Source organism: Pyrus communis, chromosome 11, assembly GCF_041283825.1.
Source record: "Pyrus communis isolate YQ-2024b chromosome 11, ASM4128382v1, whole genome shotgun sequence".
Taxonomy (NCBI): domain Eukaryota; kingdom Viridiplantae; phylum Streptophyta; class Magnoliopsida; order Rosales; family Rosaceae; genus Pyrus; species Pyrus communis.
The window spans coordinates 32,457,760-32,478,755 of record NC_142575.1 but is presented as its reverse complement, the minus strand read 5'-3'; the positions used below and the strand labels follow the sequence as shown (position 1 = coordinate 32,478,755).

Here is a 20,996-nt window from a genome sequence, read left to right as displayed (position 1 = left end):
TTTTTAAACCCACCCCTACCCAAAATGACCCATACTCGAATTTTTATAACCTAGGATAGAGGGATTACCCGAATTTCAAGTGCATTGGAAATTAGCAGACCAAGCCATATCCCCCATAGACAGTACAGCAACTGCCGCACCAGATAAGTTTAAGTGCGTTGGAAATTAGCAGACCAAGCCATATCCCCCCATAGCCAGTACAACAATTGTCTCTCCATATAAGGCTGTCTGGGGAATTGGCTTTGATAAATTGATTGAATCCACAAGGTAGTACCTTGATCACAATAAACAGGAGATGTAGAATATGATCGCCTCCACTAAAAATTTAGAAAAACAATTGAGCCAGGTGACTAAGAGAGAAAAGGAAAGATTCCTAGTTAAATCGTCCCCAATCCAAGAGGATCTGAATAATGCAATGCATTCAGGTTATTTGCAGTGGAAAGAATCATAAGAACCATGAATAGGAAAAACATGAAGAAACAACTACAAATAACTCACGACCAACATCTAAATAGGCCCCAGCAGAACCTATTTTTGCTAGGGTGGGTATGGGTCGAGTGGGGCCCAAATTTGGAGGGATTGGACCAGAGCCGTTTTAAAATGCAACGAGACATTTTGGGCCAGGTATAAGATTTCTAAGATTTGGACTTTTATAATTTGCCATTTCCTCCTTTGACTATAATTTTAGCTGATTATCCCCTAAACTTTTATAAATAGTCAATTTTCTTTTTGATGCTAGATTTTAAAAATTTTCATCCAATTTTTTATCCATTTTGATCATCAAACAACACATGACAACTGTATAGGGGCAAAAAAAAAATGGAAAATTGGATGACAAATTTAACATCTAACACTAGGGGATAAATAGGCTATTTATAAAATTTCAAGGGGGTGATTGGCTAAAGTTAAAGTTTATATGGGAAATTGGCTAATTATAAAAGTTTAAACAGTTAATCGACTAATATTAAAGTTCCAGAAGAAATTGGCACCTCTATACAAGTTCAGAGGAGCAAATCGACAAATACCTCTTTTACTAAAGATTGGTTACAAAAACATTTTTACAAAAACGCTTTCAATTATTTTAAAAACAGTTCCAAACAAGCCCTTAATCTAACCAAACAAGAGTGACACTATTAATAGCCTTAATCAACAATTAACAATTACTAATTATCCATTGCCAGTAGCAGAGAAACAGGAATACCATTAAGCTGTATTCACGCGCCAGTCTGTGATTGTTTTGCCTTAACCGCCCGTCGTTTCTTTTTAGAGATAACCCGAATGATTAGGAATTAAGCTATATTACGTCCACCAAATCAGACGACGCTGTTTGTACCAAGAATGAAGAATCAAGCAAGCAAGCTCGCTCGTTCGAACCGATTCCATTGAAAGCACAAGTCCTTCGTATAAATAGCTGGCCAGAAAAGCTCTTATTCCAAACGCTAATAAAAAAAAAGCTGCTTTTCTAGAGAGAGAAACGGGAACACAAGAAAGAAGGTGAAGAACTAGAGAGAGAAGGGTAAGCATTAATGGCGGCAGAGAAGCAAGTGATGGTGATCGGGGCGGACGAGAGCGACCAGAGCTAGTACGCTCTGGAATGGACTTTGGACCACTACTTCAAGCCCTTCGGCGGCGACAAAGCTCCCTTCAAGCTCATCATCGTCCACGCCAAGGTCCAGGTTTCCACTGCCGTCGGCTTGGCCGGCCCGGGTAAGAATCTAACTGCGACATGAAGTGATTTTCACCACCTCTACAATGCAAAGTAGAGGAATAAACTGCTGCCGCGGAAAATAACAAATGTGCAGAAGTCGCTTTGTTTTCATTGTTTAGTTGATTATGATTAGCAAATTTGCATGTGTGCTAAAACTGCAGGAGCGGCGGAGATTCTGCCGATCGTGGAAGCTGATTTGAAGAAGAGTGCTGCCCACGTAACTGAGAAGGCCAAGGAATTTTGCGCCTCTAAATCGGTATTTAGATGGTTTCCATTCTATATGATGGTTTCAACACGAGATTCGTAATTCTTATGCTATCATAGAACACAGCGGAGCCAAATGATTGCACACCGATGTGATACGAAGAAATTGCCCTTCGCTAGCAGCTTTTCTGAGCACTACATATTCTAATGCTTGCAGGTGACCGATGTGGTTGTGGAGGTTGTGGAAGGAGATGCTAGGAACGTTCTGTGTGATGCTGTTGAAAGACACCACGCATCCATCTTGATTGTGGGAAGTCATGGCTATGGAGCCATCAAAAGGTATTCCCTCAAACTTAATCTAATCTTTTCGAGTTGAACGAACAACCATCACTAATTCGCACGATTAAGTTTGAGCCGAGCTTGAGGTTTTTCATGGAAAATGATGTTACTTATCCGTGGAAATCTTAATGTTGTATTTGATTCTGGTGCAGGGCCGTTCTGGGAAGCGTCAGCGATTACTGCGCTCATCACGCTCACAGCACCGTGATGATCGTGAAGAAGCCTAAAACCAAGCACTAAGCTTTCACTGGGTATTCAGTTAAGCACGACAAAAAGTCCGTCGTGCTTGAAAAATTACAATACACACATAATAAATTCGTCCTTTTGAGAATTGAATCTTGAAAGGTTATATGTATATATATACTTTGTGCTTAGAGTTTGATCGTTCAAACTTCGGAAGTCTCGCATGTATTTATAGGTCGAAAGTTGAAGCCTTCAAACTTTTGTATGACAGTCGATCCGTGTATCAAAAATTTGATTGGTAAAGTTATGATATAAGTTATACTTTCATTGCTGTTTCTTAATCTGTGCGCTACCTACATAAGAATCAAGGTGTTAAAGTTTCAGAGAGACAGGTTGTGGTCCATCACTAATAGCATCGGTATTATTCCCATTTAATCATCCGTGTAATCAAAAGGTGTGAGATTTTTATGCAAAGGTCTCAATGCATTTACAAGTGGAAGTATTTGATATAATGAAGTCATGATTTGTTTTGTAAGATGGTTGATGTCAGACTTTTTGCTTTATTCTACACAAGGAACATAAAAACGCAAAGGGGTGTGTTATCCACACATAATTTTATACTTTTCACATACCTCTTGTTCATTTGATCTTCATATGTGGAAAGAAAAAAAGGTGTGTAGATAGCACACTCCAAATGCAAAATGAGAAAACGAGATTGTGAAGAAAAAAAAAAAAAATTTAACGAAAATCTCTCGGTACTGTTCACTTTAACGAAAAACCATATTTGTACACTAAAAAATCAATTCTGGTACTATTCACTTTATTCTTTATTTTGTCATTTTCATTCAAACTTAAAATTTTCAAATTTTTTTCATTAGTTTTCTTAAATAAAATTATATATATATATATATATATATATATATATATATTCTTGGGCGATAAGAAAAGATGTCAAATCGCATCGAGAACCTAAATTTTCAATCGAAAAATCACTTAGGCCGCATAATGATATTGGGCGGCGTTTGTGCAACAACAGACGACATCAAAAGGGTGTTGGAGTTGTTGGTTTGGGAGAAACCAGGGTGGATATATACGTCGTTGTTTATGGGAAAACGACTGCCAAATATTGTGTTACAAAACTCCAAAGGGTTGAAGATAAGAGTGAAAAAGGTACAATAGAATCAGTTATAAAAAAAAAATAATAATAATTAAATATAAAATTGATTGGACGAAACAAACAATAGGTCATGCACAAGCAATACTAAGGGATAATGATTGTCTGCCCTCTCACTTTCGGTGCCTTCCGTGCTCTCCTGTTTGTGTGGTCACGGTTAAACCACGTCAACATTTTATATTACTATTCATTTTTGTCTTATTATCTCTATAAAAATAACAATATAAAATATTAACGTGACTTAACCGTGACCACATAAAAAAGGGGGTCACGAGAGGGTAGACAATCCTTGTCCATACTAAAGAGATAAGTAAGTTGAACACATGACCTCATGTGCAAAAGTAACTCAACACTTTAAATTAATTGAACCACAAATACTTTGCGATTGACCTTTTATTCTAGGTCCACGACCATTTTTTATTTTTTATTTTTTGAAGAAAATTCGATACTAGATTATTGGAAGAACTCATGTCAATACAAAGATTGAGAAAAACTGGAGCCCAAAGGCATTAGGTAGAAATTGAAGGCTTAGACTGGTCATACTACACATAAAAGTTTTGATTGTCGTACTACAATAGTAACTTACTCTTTAATCCATGCTAAGCTGACACAAAGAATCAAGACTCGGAGATTTAGTTATCAACGAAGTATGTTACTTCCTCATCCCTCATAACCATCAGAAATGACCAACTTCTTGATATACAAGATGTTTTTATCATTTCTTATATTATACTAGCCAGCTTCTTAGATTAAGGTATCTATTGGTAAAATCTTCTATTTTTTATCTTTAAATATAGACTCGAACTATTTTTATTCCAGCCGACGGTAAGACAGATATATTCCACCAACATATCCAACAGCGCCAGTGGTAATGTGTTATTTTAATTAATTATGATTAAGATGATCATTAGTGGGGTCTAGCCAATAATTAATTCCATATACTGTACCTACAATATAAGTAGGCACAGAAGATGAGCAAATTATTCCTACCTAAATATTATTACGATTTAGAAGATAATTGCTATCGAAACAAAGCTGCAATGGCGAGTAACACTGTCGAGAACTCGAAGCAAGTAATGGTGGTTGCTATGGACGAGAGCGACCACAGCACGTACGCGCTCGAATGGACTCTCAGTCACTTCTTTATCCCCTATGCATCAAACCCTGTTTTCAAGCTCGTCGTCGTCCATGCCAAGCCCCCTCCTCCCGCCATGGCCCTTGTCGGACCTGGTATGTAGATATTCACGTCTATGTATTAACTTACTAACTAGTTGGCGCTCTAGCTCTTTCTATATACGCATAAATATTAATTGGGTATAATGCAGCTATATATACTCAACTTAGTGAAATGTGTAGGAGGAGCTAAAGTTTTGCCAATTCTGGAGGCAGACTTACAGAAGATAGCCATGCGAGTTGCCGAGAAGGCGAAGAAAATTTGCGCCAGTAAACAGGTAATGATCCTCACGAAACGTACCTACATCTGGGATATCACAGAACCGGTTTCTCCAATTCTGCAGGGAAATGCTCAAAACATTCTCTTTGAGGCTAATATTTTTGTTTAATTTGATGTTTATGTAGGTGAATGATGTGGTGGTGGAGTTGGTGGCTGGGGATGCTCGAAACGTTCTCTGTGAGACTGTAGAAAAACACAAGGCATCCATCTTGGTTTCTGGAAGCCATGGCTATGGAGCTATCAAAAGGTAACTCCATTTTCTTGCTGCTTCTCTTCATGCAATGCAAATTTGCAGTCAGTAACGATCAATCGACTCTGGTTCTCTCCTTCTCTTGCAGGGCCGTCCTAGGCAGCGTAAGCGATTATTGCGCTCATCATGCTCACTGCACTGTGATGATTGTGAAGAGGCCGAAAATTAAAAACTAAAATCTGCCACTCTCCAAAACGTCTCTACTGAAGAGCAGTAGCTGCTGTGTCCGGCAGTCCGCCAGCAAATAATTTCAGGCATGGTTGCTGTTTTGATCCTTGTAAAGAAATGTTACTCGATGTAAAATATGTTATTGTCTATGAATCCCGAGCATCTACATTTAGAAGTTGTGCATTTATTGCATTTCACTACATCCACGATTCTAACAATTGAACGACTTAACACACAGACGCATTTGAAATCTCAATATAAATTTAGGATATTAATAAAATCTTACAACACGACATTGAAATAATACAATCTTATTGAAACGCAAACAACAATAAAACAAAGAAGGTTTTGAAAACACAACAATTACAGCAGCAACAACTCTTGAAAAATTTGACAACATCGAAATAAAAACACATTCCTTGCTCCTCAGATACTCGAGAGCGAAAACTTTATGGTGCTTCGGAGTATCTATCCCCCGAGATTTTTAACCGTTTAGATATTAGTACATGCCCTCATTAGAGAGCAATTTCCATCAAGAGTACAATGGCAGGTCGGTCCAAGCCCCAGAGACATGTCCATTTTCACAGACATAAGCTCGAACAACCGGCTCGCCATCGTCATGGTACCCGAAAACCCGCCTCAAGCAGAATGCAGAATGCAAATCCCAAGTGTCCTTGCAGGTGCAAAACGCGCAATTCAGATCAATCTTGCTGCGGTTCCCATCCTTGATCGTCCTCCACACTTGGGACCCCTTGAAATCCTTGAAAATCCCTCTGAAAAGCATGTAATTTCGCTTCTCTTCGATGTGCACGCAGCCGGGCCAATCACAAATGTACAAGCGATCGCCGCGGAACCTGCTGTGGAGAAGCTTGTTGCCCTGCTCACGGCTCAGATTCCAAACCCCAGAAGCCAAATGCGACCTCATCGGTCTGCAGACCTTCCTTTTCTTGCAAATCGAAAATTCGCTGCCCACTCGAACGGAGCCATTCTCGACGGAGACTTGATCCTCCGCCGCCTCCGTCGCCGCTGATTCTAATTGGGAATTATCTTGCTCTTGATCATGGGCTTCAGAATCGTTATAGACTGTATCGAAATAAAGATCATCGAACAGAGACCAAGAACAATCATTTCCAGATGAACCACCCTCCTGATTCGCGCCAATTTGGCTCGAGGACGCCTCGGTCTGAGGCTTGGCCGCCGGAGATACGCCGACCGGACTGGAGTCCAATCTCCGGTAATCCTCGTCGGGACCGAGCTCGCGCTCGAGCCCAAAGTCGAAGTTCTCGAAGAGGACGCCGGAGTGCAGGAGACCGGGGCAGCAGACAGCAAGCTTGTGAAGGGAGGCCCAGCCGCCGGGAGGCTCGGAGGAGCCGGCAAGGAGATCGGAAACGACGGAAGGAATGACCTTGTAGCACTTGGTCTTCCAGCAGACGTTTCGGATCATGGAGGAGAACTTGGTGCAGGAGCAGGCGAGCCGAGCCCAGTTCCGCGGGTCCTCCTCGAGCTTGAAGAGGATGTTCAGAAGTACATCGTCGGAGAGCTTCGAGAACAGGGTTCCGGCCATCGGAATTCAAACTTGTCTGAGAAATGATGGGACAAAAGGACGAAATTGACGTTGGATTTGGGTATTTTGGGGGATTTTGAGAGATGGTTAACGGAATTTCCGTTTGTTTGGTTCGATTTGTTTTTCAGTTTGTTTCCGGTGAATTGATTTGGGGAGAGAGAGATGGGGAAGTTTGCGATGAACAGTGTGTGTGAGAGTGGTTGGTTAAAGAGGATGGCCAGAGAGAGCGAGCGAGGCGATTTCTTTAGCCGTTGGAATTTGGCGGCGCTGAAATGGCTCTCTGGGAGACTATTTGATTTATATTATTTTGATAAGACGATACTTTGAATTACTTTAAATTGGAATTGTAGTGATCGAACTTGAGTACAAAGTTTAAGAAAAGCTCGTACATAGCAGTGTAATATTGAATCGAACTGTCATGCAACATTAGAGAATTTCTTCAAGAAAGCAGACATATCTTGACAACAGAATGAATTAATTTTAGAACTGCACTACTATGACTAACTAACTTAAAAGAAATACGTGCAGTTTGATTCCTTTTCATTTGTTTGTTTGTTTTTTTTTTTTTTTTAATTAGAAAATTTGTTTATTTTGTGACCCCTCGAGAAAGGATAGAATTCAAAAGCAGGATATACAAGGTAAAGATGGAGTGGCCGTAATTGAAGATAAGATGCGAGAAAATGATTAAGGTGGAGAGAGTCTTTAAAAAAACATAAAGTATTTGGAACTAACAAAAAACTCAGTGCAAAACCAAGCACATGACGTTTTAAAATTATACAAACAATTCCACTTAGTAAGATAGGATTCTATTGTTATTTGTGACCGCACGAAATTCCTCATGAGTGTACGTGGGACTTAAAAATTGTATATTTCACTGTCATGTTGTCACACACACTTATTTTTGGGGGACACTTTACTTCCTCATCACTTGTGAGCCTTTTGACCACACTTTATTAGGAGGAAACGTGTGGCTCTCCCCCACCCCACCCCCACTTTCTCATATGACATTCGAGGAATTGTGATGCTCTTATCCAAACTTGTTGAGAAAATCCATCATTTGGTAAAATAATAGTATATTAACACTTTGTGTTTGATTCACTTGCCTCAAGTATAATAATTGAGTCATCTAGTTTTCATTGTGGCCATGTTTGATTCGTGGAATAAGATTGGTTAGTAATCCAACTCTCGTGTCTGATCACAAAGTAAGTTCATTAAAAAGAGAATTCTCATGTCCAATTAAGAAATAATTCTTTTGAAAATGAAGTACTTGTGTTTGATAAAATAAGTTTACAGGTAACGAAATTCGTGTGTCTAACTAGGATACAGTACTTTGCAAATGAAACTCTCGTAGCTAATCACAACATATATTTTAAAGAAAACTAATGAAAAGAGTTTGAAAACTTTTGAGTTTTAACGAAAATGACAAAAAGATGTTGTAAATAAATAATACCATGATTAACTTTTTAGAATAAAAATGTAATTCTTCGTTAAATTGAACAGTGCATGAATTTTTCGTTAAAGTTTCCTATATTATATTTTATTTCGTGATTAGAAATGAGACTGGAATGCGGCTGCTTTTGGTCGCAAGTGGTATGCGGTGTTCGATGTAGGACATTTGAGTCCACAAATCTGAACGTTGTCGTTTTCCTCACTCTAGGCAAAATATTGAATGGCATAACCACCAATCAAAAAAGGCCAAAAAAATTTCAGCGTGCCCGAAACAAAAGACAGTACCCCATTTGTTATTATCCTATCTTCCGCAGATTGCACTGCCACCGCTAGTTTGCATCATGTGCATTTCATAACACCTTACTGCTACAACACGTGACATTCTCCCTTGCAACTAAACATAATTCATCGTCGCCCATCTAATTGATGCTTGCTACGTCTCCAAAAAGAGAAATACTCATCCAATAGACAACAAGTGGTGAATCTATCAAAATTCAAGAGTATCTCTCTAACACTTTCATATCACTTGACACAAAATAGTGCATCAAAATAGATAAAGTCGGGCACACGCGAGTCAGACCAGTTCACCAAGGCAGCGTGTCATCCCTCTTGCACCCAAATTCATATCACATATCCCCTAGTTTAGAATATCACACTGTCAAAAGAACATACGAGGGCCTTCAACATACATTTTTCCGTTGCTGGATGTTCATTCGAGTATATCATCAATCGCGTCAATGTTAAACAAACAAATGAACAATGAGACTTCAAGCAAAAATGTAGTAAAGAATCTCAAATGCATTACAAGGTGCAAAGACGGTAAAACGCCAGTTTCGGTTAAACAATAGCCAACAATGTAACAGACAGTGATTTGAAAATGAATCTATCCATAAACTTACAAGTCTGCTAAATAAAAGGTGCCCGTATTACAGTCCCTTAACAAGGATTGTAAACCTTTCTCCGAGCGATAACTTCAGGTCAGGGATAACATCATATCACCTATCAAATAGAATTGCAATCAGAGTCTAAAACGAATTGTTGCACAAGTTCAACGTTCACAAAGCAATAGCAATTCGAGGAAAATGTGTCAAGAGAAGAAAAAGATGGTGCGACACTGATGACACTAACAAAATAATGCTCGAGAATGATACCGTGACAAACTCTTGCTCCTGCTCCTGCTGGCACTACGCTTCTTTGGACTTTTACTAAGGTGCTTCTTCGGGCTTTTACTTATGCGTTTCTGATTATGCCAACAAAACAAAATTATAAAGGGCCAAAGAGCCGTAATCCAATTGCAGTTATCACACGAATCCAATGTCAAAACAAATCCAGAGAGGCCGTCATTAGTAAAGGAGAAATCAAATCAGCCAGCCAAACTTTATAAACATTAGACTTCACTTCATCCACTATCACAGTACAAAAATGTCATAAACAAACCTCAATAATATCTTAAATTAACCCCAGAATACAAAAAACTACCGAAATGGGGCAAGTAACAAGATATTGAACTACTTTTTAAGTGAAACAATATTACAAAAATAAGACTTACTGAAGGCACTGGAGATTTGCTTCTTGATCTTGATCTGCAAAAGTTCCAGAAACAACCGAATTTAATAACCATGTTCCTATTACCAATTTGATCCAAGGTCCTTGATGCCTCTTCCATGTGAAGTTACCACATCCAATAAGGATAGAAGAAAAAAAATATAAACATTTAGCATACCAATAGAAGAAAAAAATGAATGAAAGAATTGACCCAAACCCCACCAAAACAGATCACAAAATCAGAGGGAGAAATATTTGAAAAAAAAAGAAAAATTTATAATTATTTATAAGACAACAGTGGGAAAGAAAAGGAGCATTCTTCCCTACTGTAACACAAGAATCCAGCATATCCAGATAGTGTGACCTATTAGCCTGGCAAAATGTTGGAGCATGAAACGAAAATCAAATTGTCTCTACTGCTCATTGACGATGACTTCCAAGTCCCAATGGCACTTAGTTCACAGATATCCAGCTTTACTAGTGCAATCCAAGACTTCCATTGATCCCAATCTAGCACCCATGGACATTCACAATGCCAAAAGCATTAGAACAGAGGCACCATGAACGTTTTGCAAAGATGCCTATCTAAATAACAGCATACCTCCATAGAAAAAGAGTTGTAAGCAATTGACCTTATCCAATCAAGATCCTAAAATCCAATCCCCAGTTCGCCGCATATATCCATATCTAAAAGAAAAACAAAGGTAATTTTCATGCAAGCAAAAAGGGAAAAGAAAATAAAAACTAGTTGGATATCTGACTCTTTCTTGGCAACCCCAACTGCTGAGCAGGAAACAATGGAATTGACCAACACGAAAAGATTCCAGCACAAATGAGATAATTCATACTTTAGAACTGCAAGAAGACATTTAATTCTACACATGATATCTTATTGCAATAGTAATCTCCATCATTATTCACCACATGGACCCATGAAAACCCAGATCAAACGTAATCAACATACCAATAGGTAACTGACTATTTCAAAAAAATAAAAATAACCCATACCCTGATGGAGAGCGAGACCTTGATCGTGAACCGGGGAGAGAAGCAGATCTTGATCGAGATCTAGCAAGTGAGCGGCGTGAAGATTTGGTTTTTGGAGACTTGCTGCAATCATATGTAAAAGTCACAACATTAAATAGAAATGTTTATTCCCCACATCTAGAGTTGTGGAATTGACAATGGTCAAACCTCCTGCTTCTGTCCCGGCTATAACTTGGACTACGACTGCGACTGTAGCTCCTGCCTTTTGAATGAGATCGACCGTGACTAGGGCTCCTAGATGAGTCCCTCTTCGCATCATATTCCCTCACCTGTTTAATAAAATGAGATAATAAACGAATTTAACAAAAAGTATAGAAGGTAAGGAGAGAGATTTTCAACTGTAAGATTCATACACGAACAGATTGGCGGTCAAAAGCATTCCGGAACTCAGAGCCATCAAGCTTTTTGATCTGCAGAAAACAAATTTATGAAGCTTGAGATTCTTACATAGATGCTTCAGAGACATCAACATACTAATATTTCACACCTAGAACTCATGCTTCGTAGAAGGTTAAAGAAACTATGTATATCTGGAGTGAGAAAGTAAAAGGAACACTTACCGCATACTTCATATCTTCTAAGTTCGTGTAATCCACAATCCCAGTTGTGCCTACAAAAAAAAAAAAAAAACATAGGATAAAAGCTAAAACGATTGAAATATGAAGACCCATGAACCACTAAACAATATTAAAATGACACTATATGAAAGAGCAGAATATATCCCAAAAACAGTCTGAACATTGGTTGAGAAGCACTATGAACCACTGAGCAACTTTTATCGTACCACATATCATAAATTTTTCTAAGTCACCAACATGACAAAACCAGCCAAATCAACAAAAACTAGCAGGAAACGGTAGGAGAAAAACTGGAAATTCTATTAAGCTATGTAGGAACTCGAAAATGCTAATTCTAAGAGCATCTCCAATGGGATCTCGAAATGACCTCCTAGCCAAAATATAGGGAGAGAGCTGGAAACTTTCATCTCTAAAGAGTGAGAAAGGAGTTCATAGCATTAATTACGAATGTTTGAATAATATTTTACATGAAAACTTAATTCTTATTGGTTCACAATCATAATGACTCCATAAATTAGCAAGTATGCTAAGAGTATAAATTTTCTAGAGAGCTCCTAAAGTAACTTTTTAACTAAATTTTGAATTAAAAATGGAGATCATGATTGGAGATGCGCAAAAAAATATCCAAGCAAATATCTGACACATGATACCAAAGGAATACCCTCGAATATGAAAAGCAACTTACCACTACCATCACGAAAAACTTGGGAGAAACAGACATCTCCTGCCCGTCGCATGTGATCCTAAATAAAATGCATCACATGTGTCAGATATGAATTGACAGTTACCACATCAAGGGAGAATTATAATGAAAAAAAAATCTTCATCTGATAAATACAATAGCACACCTTAAGATCTTGCCATGAAGCGGAAGGGGGAAGTTCACTGACTAACACTGTGGGCGGAGAAGGTTTAGAAACACATCAGATGCATCCTACCACATATAAAACAGCACAACGTATATCAAATGAAATACACACCACGATAATCTGAGCGCCTAGACATCCCACGTCCACCTCGACCACCACTATAGTTACTTTGACGATCTGAAGAAGATGAATGCCCACGCCCTCCATGTGCAAGTTCAACCTACAGAGATATACATCAGAATACTATGTCTAGGCAAAGTACCATGGCTACCATGAAAAGTAAGCATAATAGCCTACCCGTAAACGATGCCCATCAAAATCATAGCCATCACGACCACGGAGTGCATCTTCAGCATCACGAGAGTCTTCAAACTGTACCAAAGAACTTGTTCAAACACAGAAAAAATGAAACATAAATGAATAACGTAAAGAAAGTAGCCAAGGGATCTCACCTCAACAAATGCATAACCAGGAGGCCTTGGAGGGACCTTCAGGTCAATATGGGCTATGCGTCCATACTGTGGAGAAAATTAGAAAATTCAGTCAGTCTATTCATGGCTATTATTTTAAGTCCCATTATTTAGAAGCAAGTTTTTCAAAAGATAATATGATTGTTCACACCCGAGAAAGATAATACGAAGGTTAAGTTTTGCGAGAGAAAAAAACACGTGCTTTTCCATTCCTAATCTCAAAATTCTATTCGTTTTTAAACAACATGAAACCCATCAATGTACAGTTCTACTTCTACACATACAAGTACAATCAAATGAATTCCAAACAACAGTTTCCCATCAAAAAACCGCGTAGCATTGCGTCCGCATATCAATTCAAACAACAAACTGAATTACCTTGAAAAACAAGTCTTCCACCTCTCTCTCGCGTATATCACCGGGCAGATTCCCAACATAGAGAGTTCTGCTTGTACTACGACTGCTCATTGTACTGCCAAAAAACAAACAAACCCGTTGAAAATTCGGATACGAAAAACTCCAAAGTTGCATCTTCTGTAAACAAATTGAATTCCTCAAGGATCCTATTTTCTTAGATAAGGCATTCAATGGAAAATAAATTAAAAATTCAAATCACAGAAATTGTTTAATTTTATTGAGTTCAGTCAACGAGAATCCGAAAACGATAATCAAAATGCAAATTCACATTCGATTTAAATTCTATCATCCTACGGTTCTTGCGAAACGAAATCGAAAACAATATGTATTACGATTTTAATTTCTATTACCTTCCGATGAAAATTGGGGATCGCAGCGAAGCAGAGAGGGGCCAAAAGGGCTGGAGTTTCAAGGGTTAGGGTTTTGAAATTGGAGAGAAGATCTGTGGGGCTGCCAGATATAATTATGGGTTCGGATAACCTGTTGCGCTGAGTACGGCAGTATATACGACTCTGTTTTTGGTTTATTAGTTTAAACCGCCCGATCGTTAATCGGTTTTGCGAGAGTTTGTATCTGGACCGTTGAATCTCACGCGGGACCAAAGAGTGCACACCGCACTTGCGGACGTGGTGTAACGAATCTGATTACGAACTGCAGTGACTTGTCCTCGTCGTACTCGTAGGTTTGTGTTTCGAACTCAAACTATTCAAAACCAACGATGATGTTGCAAATATGAACTTACTCTAGCTAGAATAATGAACAAACTGCCGTTTAACCTTTTGAACTGTTATACGAGTTAAAATCAACACCTTAAATATTTTTTTAGTAAATTAATCCGAACTATTTAAAATTAGCCAATTAATACTACACCATCAGATTCGATGAAATTTCATCTACTTTTCCGTCAAATTCTGGCACGACTTTATTCTCAAGAGTGAATCATATGTTGATTACGTGTCGGTATCTGGCGAAAAAAAACGGATAAAAGAACACGGAGCACAGCCATACAAGAAGTAACAATCACCCTTTCAAATGTAAGAGACATATAACAAAATCCTACTCATTCCCTTCGTTTTGGACAACAAATTCCTTATTCATTGCCCCACAAGAAGTGACAGAAAGGACAGAACATGGTAGATAGACATTCGATGTATGGAGAATTCGACATCTAAAAAACCGTAGCATAGCTTTCAAAACCACACGAAGCAATTCATAAATTTCAGCCTGTAGGAATACTTCCGGAAAGAGAGAAAAATAAACAAGGAATTTGAAAAGGAATCGGGTTTATATTCCACGTCATATTAGTCTAGAGAGGGCAGAAACACCAGTTTAAGTCACCAAGCAAATGAATGTCGAATCTGCAGCTACTAAAAGCAAAACTAAATTGACCATAATCAAGTAAAAGACAAGTCTCGGCAAAGATACAGCGTTCGTTCTCCACACATTTATTACTCTTTCAGTTCAAAAGATGGTCGATTTCTGCTATGGATGCTGATGCTTATGAACCTCTCCACCCTCCTTGGCCCGTGCAGCTGCCCTTATTTTACGCTGCTCCTCCTTGTAAATTCGATTCCTTCGTTGAAACTGCGATAATAGATATGCAATAAATTATGATGCAAACAAGACAAAAAACTTCTCTCTTTAAGAGAGAGGTAAATATTATTGTAGTAAATGTTCTCCTACGACGAACCACATTACCAAGTTGCAAAGTCTCATACTTGTTGTTCAGCAAGTTCCAAAAAGTTATGACATGATTATGTATGTTCATACCCTGAGATGAATGGCTCATGCGTGCAGTGAAATAAAGCCATTTTACAAGTTTATTACCTTGACTTGGGAACCTAATCATGAGAGGGATGAGAAAGCCATCTTGATTCCAAAGTTTACAAATCAGGGAAAATACTATATAGCTTCACCTCACCCGACACTATATGATGACAATCATGTACTTTTTGACATTTTCTTCTCACCTTTGCTGATGAGCAAAACTTTGTAGAAGATTGTCTTGTTCAAACTATACATTATATTGCCAATTGCGTTACCAATTATATAATATATGCCAATTATGTTGTCAATTTGTTATTATGTTTAACCTCCTATTCTTAAATGCTACAGATAGTGTATAAAGTCATAGAACTCAACATTTAACATAAGGTTGAACCATTTTGTACTCGATGAAATCTAAAAATATAGTGTGATTCACAATAACAAACAGAATCAGCCATACACAACACATAAGTAAACCCAAGCAACTCCTATGTTTCTATCTCCCAAATATTTGATACATAAAACTTCATCTTTTTTCTCTTGAATTTTAGGAGATACATAGAACTGTATAGTGCACTCGGATTCAAGATTATTCCCAAGCGGTTCTACAGTTATATGTTACTACAAGGTGGAGAATAGAAAAATAAAAAAGAACCTGAAAATGCATCTGCAAGTCCCTACAAAATAAAGGAGAAAATGGAATAGAAAATAGAGGTGGCAAACTCGTTACTCGTGCAATGTAAGACCATTGGCATTTGATTTCATCCTCAAGCTAATTCATGGGTTATGACACTAGCTAATTTCACCATCGTGAGGCCTTTTTTCATGTAGATAATCCAGAATATGTTTACATATGTTTCACGTAGATACTACATCATCAGGATATAATGTTGATTTGATATTGGGTTAACGATCAAACTATGGATCATATCATATGGGGGACATGGACTACAAACCACACAGAGGAAACTGGAAAGCTAAGGTCCCGTTTGATAACCATTTAGTTTTAGTTCTAAGTTTTACATTACCTCCACCTTTATTCAGTTTTCCTCTCTCCCACATACAATACTACAAAAACTGAAACCTAAAAACTAACAACGAAATGGTTATCAAAAGGGCCACAAGTAGTCAATATTAAAGGCTCTCATTGAAGATGAGCCATCATTCTATTACATAAAAATCATCCATGAAAATAACTAGTCAATCTCCCGAATCCCGACCAAAAGAAAAACTCGTTTAGCTTTGCAATTTTGACCTATTCATCAGTTAACTCTTTAAATGCCTAACAACAACAATGTCGCATGAAATATTTTGAAAAGCTATTATGCACAATGCACAAGCAACGCCATGCTTCAGTTCTGCATACTACTTTCTCTGTTTCTAGGAACGATTCTAATTTTACTAGTCCCCTTCCTTTCGAACCAGAAAAAAGGTATAGTTTTCCTTAATCTTCCAAACAACCATCCCTCTCAATCTTCGCAGTAGCCATGCCACTCAGGACACAAACACTTCAATCGCAAATGCAGACTTCGAAGATGAATGATATGTAATAAGCGAAACCATAATCATAAAACCAATTTTTCAGAAAACCCTAAATTAGCTATCCAATGAAGACTTGGAATGCAGCTGTTAATCAAATCCTATGGCTTTAAACACCACATTATCTACAGCAAGCTAGAAACCCGCATCGACGGATCATTAAATCAATTGAGGAAAACCAGAGCTCAAATTAAACACATCTGAGCTAGATTAACAAATAATTAACCAACAATAATACAACCGATCTGAGTAACATTAGAAATGAGATTAGCAAAAGCTAATTAATTGGAAGAGAAATTGACCGACCTCTTTGGAGTGGTGGAGGCACTCGAGGTAGTCTTCGCGGAGGAGGACGCAGTCCTTGGGCTCACGGCAGCGAGACATGCACTCACTGAAGTCCACCCAGAAATCGTAGCACCGCCCTTTGTTGCCGGTGATTCCCCACCCCGATGCCATTTCTTTCTCTCGCGCGGCGGATGATCGAGTCGAATCAGTTGTATCGACGGTCGGTGGAGGTCAAGAGTTATCCGCGATTGCGGTGGTTGGTTCCCTCTAGCTGCTGACTGTAGGCGGTATCAACGGTGTTGGTCTATCATGTAAACCGATGTAATTTTCGCCTGTGAAAATAGTCCTTAAAAAATAAAGAAATAAATTAGTTATTCAGTTGATCACGTCTGTCGATCTCGTACTATTTGTGTAAATGGACGGTCAAAAATGAGTCATTTTTTTGTTTGTGGTACTGAAATTAAATTTTGTTTCCTAATTTTTTCAGTAATTTGCTTTGTAAAATAATTGCATTTTTTTTTTAGGTTTTCTTGTAATTTTATTAACTTAAAAAAAAAAAAAAAAAAACAAAACAAAACAACAACGGGCGATTATCCATCCTTTTTGGAGGTTGAAAAGACTCACATAGACATTTCAATCTCCCACTAGCTTCCACATTTTTGTAGATTTATTTAGTATTTTTTTCTTTTGCAATTTGTTCTGCAATATAATAATTGGGATCGAACTCATGAGAGCGATCACAATCATAATCAATTAGCATATAATTAACTGACACATCCATGTCTACCTAAACTACTCTAATCATGTATAATAAAGCATATTAAAAGATGCAAAGAAATGTTGAACTTAATGATGCGAATTTTATATTAAAATTTTGTGCAGTTTGATACTTACGATATATAACAATTATCCCGACGGTCAAATTAATCATTCGAAGTTAATCTTATATTAGTCTCATTTCATTACCAAATCAATGTGTCTTCCTCGTATTTAAGAGCTCGTCAAGAGTTTTTGTTGTCTCATCAGCACGATAGGTTGTGTTACACTTCACGTGTTACTTTGCTCGTGGCCTTTTATTCACTTTCATTTTATAATTACAAGGTTGTCGATATGGAGACAAATGCTTATTTTCTCACAATGAAAGTCTACCAATTACATCATCGAGCTCAACTTTATGCCGACCAAAAAGCCGTGAAGCCGAAGCTACACCACTTCTACAACATCGCCTAACATCTAAATAGAACTTCGACAGCACTAAGTGAAAATTTTCAAAAAATTGCATCGATATAAAGTGACATACAAATGATATAATCGAACACCTCTAAGCAGTTTTTGGTATGAACAAAACAAAACAAAAACAAAAAAAACAAAAAAACCAATAAAGACGCAATATCTCAACTTCTCAGGGCTGGGCAAGTGATCGATAAGTGTTAAGGTGCCGCGTTGTAACTTCATATATTCCCGCGCGTGGGAACAGAATATCCTTCACCAGAAAAATAAAATAAAATCATAGAATATTCATTTATTTCAAAAAAAAAAAAAAAAAAAAAAACGAACTCCAAATTCTCTGAGAAAATGCTGAAACTCCTCCAAGTAAGCTGCTGAAATTCTCATCCCAATGTCACACAAATCCCTAGATTCACGGCGCACTTTCCAGCTCCATGGATGGAGACCTTTCCACCTGCAGCAGCAGCAGCAGACCTCCACGCCCACCTCCAAAACCCTAGACTCCTCCGATCCCAAATCCAATGGCCTCCTCGTCCACACCAAGCGTCCCTGTTTATCCAATCGATCGACTTCATTTTCTGTCGACGCCATCGACATGTCCCGGCTGACCCTGGTCGACGACGACAGGACGATCTCCGGCGGACACCATAATGGGACCGGGAGCTTTCGGTTCATCGCTAAGAAGCGGCGGCGTCGCGGGTCGAGGTCGGTTTCGGGGAGGAGTAGTGATCGGAGTGGGACCCGTAGGTGCTGCTCGGTTGGGGCTTCGGCTGCGTACGGGACGTGTTCAGATTTTCCGGTGGCGGTGGGGACGGACTCGAGTGGGGAGCTGTTTGGGAATGGGGATGCGAATTGGGCGTCGGATGTGAGCGAGGCGAGGAATTCGAGGAAGGAGAGAGATGGAGGTGGGGGGAGTGGAGAGAAGGAGAATGTGGGTGCTGGGTTTGGTCCCGTTGGGGGTTTTGATATACAGGGGAATGAGTCCGGGTACGGCAGTGAACCGGGTTATCGCGGGGACGCGGAGTTCGGGTATGGCGATGAGGTTGATGAGGAGGAGGAGGATACTCGGGTATTGTTTTGGGGCGATCAGTTTGGAGGTACATTTTGTCTAAAAACTGTTTAATTTGAAGCACAATGAAGCATTTCAGATTAGCATATATGGATTTGAGTACATTTCACTTGTGCAGCAGCTACAGTTTCGTTATAGGGTTTCGGGAAAGTTTCCGGATTTGCGAATTTTGTATATATAGCTTTAGTTCTCTGCATTGTGTTCTAGTTTTGATATTCAAGTTGCCTGGTGGATAGAATCTGAACAAAGACGCTCGCGGAAATAAAAGTTTAGGGTGACGGATGAGGGGCGAATTTGAAGGCTTAGCTTGGTAGCTCACTCTAACGCTCATTTAGTAAACTAGAAGGATCTTAGTTGGAACTTTGAACATAAATGGAGTAGCATCACCAGTGTTGCATTTGAATATGTTAGGCAGTAATCAGAATGGGCACACCATGAAGTTGTTTCGGCATTACAAGTTTATAGATTAAGATAAGTTTGGACAAGCAAGGACATAGCTTTATAGTCAGGATTAAGTGAATATGACCGACCCCGACTTTCCTTTTTGGACTTTGGTCGTAGTTTTATAACACTAGAGTAAAATGATCTATCAGTATGTTTGCTTGCACTTGTTTAGTCGCTGTATGCCAGTGTGATAAAGAACAATATTGTGATACCCTCGGGTAGATGTTCGTGTTCCACTCTTGCTTTATCAGCTTATCAACGTAGGCAAATAGATGGATATAATAAAATAGTAAAAGGAGGAGCAAAAGAAGAAGAATACCATCAAGTAGTTTGGGAAATTGTAGAATCTTCTAATTTGCTTAGCTCTTTTTCTTGTGTTTGTTTTTATGTATGTATTCATGAGATTCTAACCTTAGGTTTTCCAAATTGTTTGATTCAACTGGATATATATATGTATATTGATGCGTCCCTTGTTGCTTCAGATGCTGATTCTCCGATGGAGACAGTGGGGGAGAATACATTTGTGGATCAAAAGTCCCATCACAGATGTCGGCGGAAGAAACATGATTGCAGAATGGTTGATGCATTAAGGTAGCCGAACTGGTTGGCGCATACAAAAGGCTTCTACATATCCTTTTTCTCGGTAAACAAAGTTCCTTTATATCACTTAGTCATCGGGTTTCTATTCGGAAGGATGGATGTTGGCCCCCTGATGAAATCTGTGTATGCTGTAATCACTGCTGTCCCACTTGTCGGGTCCATTTAGAGAGTGAGAGGTTTTGGTATGTATACGCAAAAGAATTCGGATTCATGCCACAATGTTGCATTCTAAAATCGTGTGTGGAGGAGTATGAACGTGCATTATGCTATTGTGTGTTGTTCATTCTGCCACTGATTCGAATTTCTATCGACTTTTCGGTTTATGTGGAGTCCTTATCGGCATAAAATGTGGGACTTGCTTATGCCATTAGACTCGCAAACGTCTGAATGCATGATGAATTCACAGGTAGGTTTTTGGTCAGTCAGTAGGGTTTTCAAAGGTTGGGTACCAGCTTGAAATCGACCTTGTACTTGGAGCAAGTCCAGCCCGTGCAGAATGGACTGGCACCAAGTGAAGAAAATGGCCTGGCATGCAGTGAATTTGCTCCAGCCCGCAAAAGTGACTGGCACCCAGCCCGTGCCAGTCAAGAGCCCAGCCCAAAATGGACAGACCCAGAGGCCGGTCCGTTTCTTGGCGCGTGCACAAC

At 38.8% G+C, this 20,996-nt stretch overlaps 4 protein-coding genes and 2 pseudogenes across 10 annotated transcripts; 3 read left to right on the top strand and 3 right to left on the bottom strand.

The window, feature by feature from the left end:
- The first annotated feature begins 1,378 nt into the window (after positions 1-1,378).
- Positions 1,379-2,637, top strand: LOC137741967 (universal stress protein PHOS34-like; annotated as a pseudogene). Its single transcript, XR_015953037.1, has 4 exons — positions 1,379-1,707; positions 1,870-1,964; positions 2,130-2,251; positions 2,404-2,637. The product of XR_015953037.1 is annotated as a universal stress protein PHOS34-like (transcript).
- A 1,944-nt stretch (positions 2,638-4,581) lies between these two features.
- On the top strand, positions 4,582-7,312 carry LOC137742468 (universal stress protein PHOS34). Its single transcript, XM_068482343.2, has 4 exons — positions 4,582-4,838; positions 4,965-5,059; positions 5,187-5,308; positions 5,400-7,312. The coding sequence occupies exons 1-4, from the start codon at positions 4,649-4,651 to the stop codon at positions 5,485-5,487; spliced, it is 495 nt and encodes a 164-aa protein (XP_068338444.2). The 5' UTR covers positions 4,582-4,648; the 3' UTR covers positions 5,488-7,312.
- On the bottom strand, positions 5,721-7,043 carry LOC137742467 (phytochrome A-associated F-box protein pseudogene; annotated as a pseudogene). Its single transcript, XR_015953345.1, has one exon. The product of XR_015953345.1 is annotated as a phytochrome A-associated F-box protein pseudogene (transcript).
- A 1,946-nt stretch (positions 7,313-9,258) lies between the features above and the next one.
- LOC137741513 (serine/arginine-rich splicing factor SR34B) lies at positions 9,259-13,908 on the bottom strand. Of its 5 annotated transcripts, XR_015953143.1 has the most exons (16): positions 13,769-13,908; positions 13,380-13,473; positions 12,984-13,049; positions 12,829-12,903; positions 12,643-12,751; positions 12,511-12,557; positions 12,348-12,405; positions 11,645-11,694; positions 11,438-11,494; positions 11,232-11,353; positions 11,046-11,147; positions 10,799-10,892; positions 10,639-10,724; positions 10,042-10,547; positions 9,644-9,732; positions 9,259-9,491 (listed from the first exon to the last, which is right to left on the bottom strand). XR_015953143.1 is itself a non-coding variant. In XM_068481219.2 (14 exons), exons 2-14 carry the CDS (start codon positions 13,467-13,469, stop codon positions 9,488-9,490), a joined length of 903 nt encoding a protein of 300 aa, XP_068337320.2. In that variant the 5' UTR covers positions 13,470-13,473; positions 13,769-13,908; the 3' UTR covers positions 9,259-9,487. The 5 variants fall into 5 exon arrangements, 2 of the variants coding, with proteins under 2 accessions (XP_068337320.2, XP_088535457.1); XR_015953141.1 differs by lacking the exon at positions 10,799-10,892; XR_015953142.1 differs by lacking the exon at positions 10,799-10,892 and having other exon boundaries at positions 10,670-10,724.
- Positions 13,909-14,684: 776 nt separating this feature from the next.
- On the bottom strand, positions 14,685-17,322 carry LOC137741514 (NADH dehydrogenase [ubiquinone] iron-sulfur protein 5-B). The gene is made up of 2 exons (XM_068481222.2): positions 17,031-17,322; positions 14,685-15,002 (listed from the first exon to the last, which is right to left on the bottom strand). Exons 1-2 carry the CDS (start codon positions 17,178-17,180, stop codon positions 14,901-14,903), a joined length of 252 nt encoding a protein of 83 aa, XP_068337323.2. The 5' UTR covers positions 17,181-17,322; the 3' UTR covers positions 14,685-14,900.
- A 1,203-nt stretch (positions 17,323-18,525) lies between these two features.
- On the top strand, positions 18,526-20,678 carry LOC137743496 (uncharacterized). The gene is made up of 2 exons (XM_068483398.2): positions 18,526-19,333; positions 20,232-20,678. Exons 1-2 carry the CDS (start codon positions 18,628-18,630, stop codon positions 20,342-20,344), a joined length of 819 nt encoding a protein of 272 aa, XP_068339499.2. The 5' UTR covers positions 18,526-18,627; the 3' UTR covers positions 20,345-20,678.
- The last annotated feature ends 318 nt before the right edge of the window (positions 20,679-20,996 follow it).